At 30.4% G+C, this 8,906-nt stretch overlaps 1 protein-coding gene across 1 annotated transcript in view; it reads right to left on the bottom strand.

The window, feature by feature from the left end:
* Positions 1 to 7,317, bottom strand: part of dor (vacuolar protein sorting-associated protein 18 dor) — an 18,040-nt gene extending 10,723 nt beyond the window's left edge. The window contains exons 1-11 of the mRNA XM_014426777.3: positions 7,093 to 7,317; positions 6,858 to 7,026; positions 6,654 to 6,787; positions 5,566 to 5,745; positions 4,880 to 5,069; positions 4,686 to 4,807; positions 3,789 to 3,968; positions 3,597 to 3,713; positions 1,815 to 1,927; positions 1,138 to 1,267; positions 890 to 1,066 (exon numbers count right to left, since the gene is read on the bottom strand). Coding sequence (XP_014282263.1) covers positions 890 to 1,066; positions 1,138 to 1,267; positions 1,815 to 1,927; positions 3,597 to 3,713; positions 3,789 to 3,968; positions 4,686 to 4,807; positions 4,880 to 5,069; positions 5,566 to 5,745; positions 6,654 to 6,787; positions 6,858 to 7,026; positions 7,093 to 7,167 — 1,587 coding nt within the window. The 5' untranslated portion in view covers positions 7,168 to 7,317. The remainder of the gene's footprint in view (positions 1 to 889; positions 1,067 to 1,137; positions 1,268 to 1,814; positions 1,928 to 3,596; positions 3,714 to 3,788; positions 3,969 to 4,685; positions 4,808 to 4,879; positions 5,070 to 5,565; positions 5,746 to 6,653; positions 6,788 to 6,857; positions 7,027 to 7,092) is intronic.
* Positions 7,318 to 8,906: the final 1,589 nt, after the last annotated feature.

Here is an 8,906-nt window from a genome sequence, read left to right as displayed (position 1 = left end):
TATATGATTTTTAATATCTTTTATTTTATGTATCGTTTCAGTATTGTATATTTGTTGGATTAAACCAAAAAGCAAGCTAACCAATTTTGATCAGCCTAATATGGTGTAAAGATGTATCATTCAAATTATTCAAGTTGGCACGCCTCCTTCCAAAGTCTGTTTGTATTATTGCTTTGTTGAGTACATAAACTGAAATGTTTTCAACTTTTGTTGAACTCTAACACAATAGTACAAATTAATTCAAGAAGAAAGATAAAACGATAACAATTATTAATGAAGCATTTACATCGTGAATCATCGCAAGTGAATTAGAGAAATTGTGCTACAATCGATTTTTTTTTTAACCAATGAGTGAACATTGAAGACAGACAAAGGAAAAGGGCATTCTTTGTTTGGATCACCAGTGGATAGGACATATCCTGGAAGCTATGAAGAGGACCAAGCTTTAGATACTGTCAGGGGTAGCATCTTTAGAACTAGGAATAGCATCTTTAGAACTAAGACATTGAGAACCATCATTCATCAAAGAACCATATATAATTGGTTAGCTTACTCTACCTAGGATTTAAGTGTATTTGTAAAAGTAGCCATTGATTTAGTTAAGAGTGTCTTTATGTTCTGATTGTCTGGAAAACCTGCCCTGAGATTCAGAGTCCATAATATTATATATAATTTAAAATAAAATTTTCATATCTATTTAATATTTAATCTTTTCATTTAAATCTTGTCATCTTCAAAGATATATTTTAGATCTGAGAATAATAAAAACTATTAAATTCCCTTCTACTTACTTTAACAAAAATTGAATATTACTATATATATATATATAATTTAATATGTGAGTGTTCATATGAGGAATATATATGAGTATTATAATATCTAACCTTACCATGATATGGTTATCAGTGATAAATTCATCCAATTCAGCTTGAACAAGGATATATTGGTCCTCATTCTGTAGGCCTCTAATTCTCAAGTCGCTAAGTTGGCGCAGGATTAGTTCCAGCAACCAAAGAACAAGCATTGTCATTTGGGCTTGGTCTTCCCCACGGACTTTTTTCACTTTCTAAGAATTAAAAGGAAATAAGTAAACCAGGTAAGCATATAATATAAACAGCATTAGGGAAATCAAACTACCTCTTTCAGAAAAGCTTTTAGAGCTTCTTCAATCATATTTTGAGGTGCATCATCACATTTTAAAAATTCTAATGCAACTTTTTCAAATGGAGCTTGAGTATCAGCATAGCACAAAGCACTTTCTTTGTACCTACAAAAATAAAAAACTAATTAAAAAAAAAAAGTTTTGGTTAATATAAATAAATAAATACACAAAAATTCATTGTAAATACAATGTATGCTCAAAAATTCCAAGGAAATCACTATGGATTGAGGGAAAAAATAGACAAAATTACCACATTAAATAATGAATATATGAAGGGTATAATTAAAAAGTCTTTTAAAAAGTGCATCATCTTTTTAAAACTAACCTCAAGAAATCAATTCCTTTCATGGTTTCATGCCTGCACTTATTATAAAGATGATCACGTTCATTTTTGTTTTGTAAATAGATAATAATTTTTTAGTATAATTCATTACATTTGTTTCATATTCAATTTTAATCACATACTGATATCCATTAAAAAAATAAATGAATAGCAATATCAATGTTTTTACCTAAGTAAACCATTATTTCATACCCCTGAAATATTTTGCAAAGTGTACCTGGCCTTGTTCGTAACTGAGCTACACAAATAATTTTAACATGAATTATACTTAAACTATTACAATAAATATTAAATAAATTTTATAATTACTGTTTCTTTTTAAAATAATGCTCAGCTTGCATGATAAGAACTTTATCCAAATTCTCAAGATTATCTCTGCAGAAATATTTAGCCATTTTGTAATCACCTTTATTAGCAAAAATCTGAAATTTAAAACAAACACAACAAACAAACAATCACTTTAACTCAGAATCAAGGAATAATTTAAAACCAATTAAAGTGAATAATTTATTAATTTATCAACTTTATCGATAAATGGATACCAGATAGATAGAAGATCTCATTTGAAATAATTAAAATTTACTTAGAATGTCTAATTAAAAATAAAATGAGACATTGTCTCTTCAAGGATATTTCATAATGAAAATTATTTGGTAGAGTAGTTAAATAAAGAACCAAGAAAAAGCATCTATTAGATTTCAGAGTTAGAAAAAAAGATATACTATCAGATATGTTTCTCCTTCTTCCCTTTCAAGCTTCCCATTTAAATAGTTAAGTGCAACTATGAGAAAATAAAATTAGCGGTATTCCCAAGACCCTCCAGACCACCATAAAGCAAGAGCACCAAATGAGTAGGTCCAGACCATATCTGCCTCTGTTCTGATGAAGGAGTTTAGAGGATGTGTTTAATAACCAGCTCACTTCTACATTTGTGTGGAATGACAATTAAAAATTAAACTGAAAATTGTCATTCTACTTTCAATTTAAATTTATTGGAGGAGTTATGAATCAAACCGATTTAGAGCAGCTTAAAGGCTTACAATCAAAACTTTCTCTATCCTAGAGAGTAAGTAGCATTAATCCCCAGATTTGTGTCAAGCATGTCAATTTGTCCGTCTGCTGAATTATTGCTTTGTCAACAATTGAGGTACAAAGATGATTCGAGGTAATTTAGAATCTTCATTTACAAGTTTATTAGCCAATTTATTCCCTAATAATCCAGCTTACAGGGATCCACAGCAAGGTAACCTATTCACAGTTGTGAGGCTTCTAACTTAGATACGGCCAATGTCAACCCTGCCTTGCAATTGGCTTTTAGGTTTAAAATAACTAATGCCCCATTGGTCAGAAAAATAATTCTTGACGCCTTAGTCCTTTTGAGGAATATTAGAATTCTCAGGGCCTCTGCCAATGAGCCTTGCTTGGCTCTGTAGTTAATAAAGCTGAACCCGGAGGCAATAGTAATTAAGTGCATGACCACTTGTGAATTCTTTCCAAATACCTCAGTCTCAATTTAGTAATAGCATTTTCGGATGAACCATATAAATAAATTCTGGTCTAAATACTTTTGAATAACCAGAGTTCATATATTCAAATGCTAGGGCTCTTATTTCAAATGGAATTTAAAAGTTACATTATACATTTAATTTTAAAACCATAATCTTTTGTTCAAGTGTGTATCAAGATATTCTGAGATGTCAATATAAAATTATTTCTTAAATGAACAAAATAGTCAATTTTAAAAACCCTAAAATAAGGTAAAAATAGAAACTTTTAATGTATAGTAAAAATAACTGAATTTATAGAAGGTGGTATTATTTTTAATGCAAAATTCTAAAATAAAAAATTATTTCTTCTACAATCATATTTTTATTTTATTTTTAAACATCTAACATGAAAAAGTGCAAACTTAAAGTGTTTTGCAGAGCACTTCTGAGTTAAAGTGTATTTGAGCACTTTAAACTCAATATTATAAAGCTTTATAGTACATATCATTTTTACAGCATACAATTTGGCTATGCATAAAACAAACTCATATCAAAACCAATTAAGGTGAAAACTGGAGTCTAACAATATAAATAACTGTCATACCTGCCAAACATCTCTTTCTTCATTATTAACTCTATAGCGAAAAACAGCCTTTTCAGCATAAACCCAAATTGTACCTTTAACTGGGTCCCTAATTATATTCAACAGCCTTCCATGCATCTAAAATGTTTATAAATCAATAAGATTGCATACAATTTAATTATAAGTAATATATAGAAAATAAGTAATACCTACTTCATTATAGTAATCAGTAAAAACCAACTGTTCAGTAAGTGATGATAACACTGAAATGTAATAAGGATAAAGAAGAAGGATATGAAAGTCTGTCATCAAAAAAGCTGTTGGAGGATCAGCATCTGGAAAGCTGAACATTTTTGTGCCAGATAGAAGCAAATCATCATTAGTAGGATCAATCTAACAGTAAACAAAATGTTCAAATAAATAAAAAAAAGTCAAAAATTTTATATTCAAGATATATATTTTAAATCAATAAATTTTCTTTTCTTTTTAGCTCATGTAGTAAAAGAAATGTATGCAGTACTATTGAACATGTACTAGAGTAAAATTAATTATTAAAAAATTAGAAACATTCATGAACGTTTCAATCGAATCAGTAAGATAATAGATACCGGTTACTCAGTTACAGGATGATTAATGGTAGAAAATAGCCCAGATGTTGAGAATATGTCAAAGCTGTGTCTTTGCTAAGTAGCTTAAAGAACTAGGATGGAATATATCAGGACCAGAAATTAATACAGACAGCTTCTGTGGAAGATAAAAGTTACCTCGAGATTGAGCTACAGAAGTTAGGAATTAGTAATTAGTTGAATAATTCAGAGATAAAAATAAAGTGGAGATATTAACTCTAGGGCAGGATGTGAGAAAAAGCTGTTACATTAAATGTTATCTGCACCTATAGCATATTGTTCTGCCTCATCCCTCGAAAAGATATCTCATCCACAGCTGTGAAAGGGTTAACAAAGCAAAAACATTTTATAATATATGTCTTTGCCTTATAAATTCTATGAGTTAAATAAATCAAATTTCTTAAATATTAGCCAACAGTATATATCAATAAATGGCCAATGACTAAGAAATATATAAATTGCTTAATCAAGTCCAAATTCTTACTTGTGCATAGTATATTCCCGTTTCTGTCAACCAACCAAGAGAAGATGGTGTAGTTTTGCCAGGTGCAGTGTATATCTGCAAACATGAATAATCAAGAGAGCTGGGTATCTCTTGAAATCCCTCTAAAACCAAATAGAATTTAAATGAGAGTAAATAAGTAATTAAGAAATAATAATGAATTTTGTTTTAAATACCAGGAAGTCCAAGATATTTATTAAATAAATGCTGAAGAAGTGGTCTTTCATCTGGACCAGAGTTGTTACCAAAGAATTTAAACAGCCTATCAACAGTAGTAGCAATTACAAAGTAACGATCACTTCTTCCCACTCTACAATACTGGAGTCCAGTGATCGCATGAGGAGTGCCTTTACCCAAATCAAATACCTTCAAGTTTAAAAAAGAAATTAAAAAAAAAAAATATCTAATACTTTAAATCAGAGGTCTTCAATTTTTTTAACCCGAGCACTTTACTTCCTGGTAATGATTTAATTTTGTAACAGCCGACTTGAACATACCTTTATTTTTAAATTAACCTTATTCCACCACCTTTCGATATACATCTAGAACAGGAAATGCTTTTAAAATTTACTTAGCAAAATAAAAATGTAGAATTATTTTGGTTATGATTACTTTAATCATTTATTTATTTTAATTGGATCAAATGGCAAAATTATTACATAAATATTGTTTGTTTTTTTAAATATCATATTTAATAGTCTTCATCAATTCAAGTATAATAGACTAAAAACATTAATATTCAAGTTTTAAGCAATTAAGAACTGAGCCACAATGAATCAAGAGACATCATTAGATCATAGGCCAAAAAGGTTGAAAACCTCTAATTTAAACCAGATTATATCTAACCATAAAGAAACTTCACCTGTTTACAATACGATTCAATACTGGAAGTAAACAATCCTTCATCAGCACTAATCTCAACTTCAAAAATTATTCCTCTAGAAGTTCCTAATAGAATAGGTTTTGTGGTAGAATCTCCGAATTGTTCGATTGACAAATTCCAACCAACAGCAGTTATTTCATGACCTCTCAATTTACTTGTCTAGAAATATAATAATTAAAAATCACAAATAAGTAATTGAATATTCTTTAACTTACAAAATAATTTATTACTAAAACTTTAATAGAGCAAATACCTTAAGTAATTACCAGAAAATAAAAATTACAAAACAGTAGAACCTCACTAATCTCACTCCGATTTCTTTCTACTGACCATATTCAATATGGTTCTGCTGTTGGTGAGGATTGCCAGGTCATCTACATAAGCAGTGACAGTTTCTTTTAAGTAATACTAACAACTCCTCAAAGCCATGGCAGCAAAGCCTTTTACTACTAAAACTTGTCTAACTACTACTACAGGATTAGACTCACTCTAATCTGACAGTTGTAACTCCAACGACAGTCTAACACCCATGTTAGAGCATTTTATGGTGGGCTGAGGAGAGGAAACTTTATATGGACAAAGTTTTTAATCATCAAAGATATTCAACAGATAGCGATTAGCGATACTTTTAAAACAAAAACAAAACGTTAAATATTTTTATTGAAATTTAAGAGTCTTATTTTGAACATTCATTTATGTTTTAAAATCCTTATTAAATATATTTAGTGATGAATGTATTTATAAATGAATAAATATTTGGTATTCTTGTCTTGGTTTTTACTAAATTTCTTGCATTGTACAATCTAGCGTTATTCTTCTATTGTCTCTCTATAGTCCTCTAGAATCTAACAGATGTTTAGTTACATAGCTGTTGGATTAGAGAGCCTACTCTACCACTAGTCAACTATAGATTCTAATACTGGAAAATCTGATAATAAAAGTAAACCCCATTCCTAACATAATTTGTATCGGAAATCACCACATCTAGATATTCTATGGTTTTAAAACAATGTAAAAATTCAAAATAAATAAGTAACATTTATTTAGTTATTTAAAAATCCTCTTACAGGTTTAGGTTTGGAAAATTTTTTATTCAAATACAATAATTCAGTGGAAAAACCAATCAACAGATGGTCAGCAGTTGGGTTGAGAAATAATCCAGTCAACTTCACTCCAGGTACAACACGATTCAGTTCTATTTCTACAATAAAATATACTTTAATAACAGTTTAAAAAATAAACAAATAAATAAATAAATTATACTGGCATACCAGGTTGTTTGCTTTGTGTTTTTAAATCAATTCTATGGAGAACATTATTTGATGTAACATACACTAAATACTCATTACAAATGGCTAAGTGTGAAATCAGGGCTGAGAATTCAAAATTAATTCTGTTTTTCTGAAATACTGGTTTTTCGCCGCTTTGAGGATAGTTCACCTACAATAAAAAGTAATTTAACTAATTGAAATTAAAAAAAAACTCAACTTGACCTAGGAAACATACAACCAAATTCTTTTCTTTCACACTTGAAACAAATCTTTGAGAATCTTGTTCATATTGGTCGAATAATGAAGTCATTGCAATTATCTCAACTCGTTTTTTATACTAAAGTAAATTCCTTATCACAATCATAAAAATTTCCTCTACAAATATCTATGAGTGAAATATCAATTAAAACACAAAATGTATTTCACCCAAGACATTACACACTTGGCAACAATATTTATAACGCCCTTAATTAATAGCCACAAGATGCATAAAAATTTAGACTGCTTCCTGAGATATCTAAGAATTTATATTCCTTTCAAAGGTACCCAAACATTTATATTCCTTCCTCTAAGTTATCAACAAACGATCAGTAGCGAGTGCTCATTAAAAACAACAAATAACAATATCTTGCTTTCTATTTTCAAATTAAATAATAATCACTTGTATTATTACAGCTCGATGCATTACTTTTCTTTCTTTGCTTAGAATTTATTTTAGAACAAAAATACATGTTTCGAAACATTTTTTTAAAAAAGGACATCATCAATGTTAAGCTAAAGTTTAATAAAAGTAAAGCATAATCATAAAAAAGTAGAAAGATTTAAGTAGACTCATCCACAAGGGAAGAGACAAGGGTGAACAACTAGCTTACTTGTATAGGCCTAACTTTCTCATACCTGTCACATTCACTTATTAAATTCAAGAACTTACATTCACTTTTAATCAGAGTATTAGATCTATAGACAGAGTATAGATCTATATGATTTATGTACCCGCCAAAAGGAGGTGAAACCCCCATACCTTCCGCGAATACGCCATGACGAACCGGAAAAAGTGAAGAGAGGTGCCATATCATTACTTTTTAAAAGATCCTTAGCTCTCAATAACGCGTGTTGACTAAACCGGCTCCTGCAGCTGCAGAAATGCGAAACTCCTATTGACGTTAATGCTTCCGTGGGAAGTGACCTCTATGAATGTCGCGTTAAAATCCAAAATAGCTTCTTTGGATAAGACGATATAGCTGAGAAGTGGTGAACATAAGACTCTGTCCTTAGCCCTGTCCTCTGGAAACTAGATTCCAATGAAATGCTGGAGTACTCAAGGGGGAGCGATTCCCCACCACCATCTACATCGATAAGCAACAGAGTTCTCTTGAAGCGAGAAGGAAACCGTCACGAGAACTTGAGAGAGGTGTGATATTGCTCTTCCTTGACGGATCCTCTGCTTTCTATGATGTGTGTTGATTAAAATTGCTCCAGCTGCTTATGTGGAAAACTCAGGCGCCGTGATGGCCATAGATAGCATAGCTCCTCTGTATTACAACCTCCATGTACTCAAAAAAAAAAAAGAAAGAGCCTAAAATGAGATACCATTTTAGGCTCTTTCTTTTTTTTTTACCACGAGCGTTAGAGAGGTGGACCCGAAGACGTAAGCAAGTAGATTTTCAGTTTTAGATGAAATCGAACATTTGTTATTTTTGGAAAGGTAAAAACCATGAGAATAGTTCAATCTTAATTAATAAACCATGACTATCTTCGTTGCATTGATCATTCTTATGATCGAGTCATTAAACCAATAATAATCAACATAAATGAAGTTATGGGTGCCCTCAGATATTCGTACCCAGGTAGGAAACCGAACCTTTCGTATCTCCAGATGTCTTGTTTAGATTTAGTTCATGATTTTACTTTGGTTCATCAGAGAATTTATGCTTGTGATGAACATTTTTAAATTAAAAGTTGGTAGATTCTGATTGTCATATTCTTGGTTGTGGACACGGCTAATAAAATAATGCTAGCAGTGACATGGCATTCTGCATGTTATAATAG

Source organism: Halyomorpha halys, unplaced genomic scaffold (genome assembly GCF_000696795.3).
Source record: "Halyomorpha halys isolate HHAL.00 unplaced genomic scaffold, Hhal_1.1 Scaffold594.1, whole genome shotgun sequence".
Taxonomy (NCBI): domain Eukaryota; kingdom Metazoa; phylum Arthropoda; class Insecta; order Hemiptera; family Pentatomidae; genus Halyomorpha; species Halyomorpha halys.
This window is presented reverse-complemented; position numbering and strand designations above follow the sequence as displayed.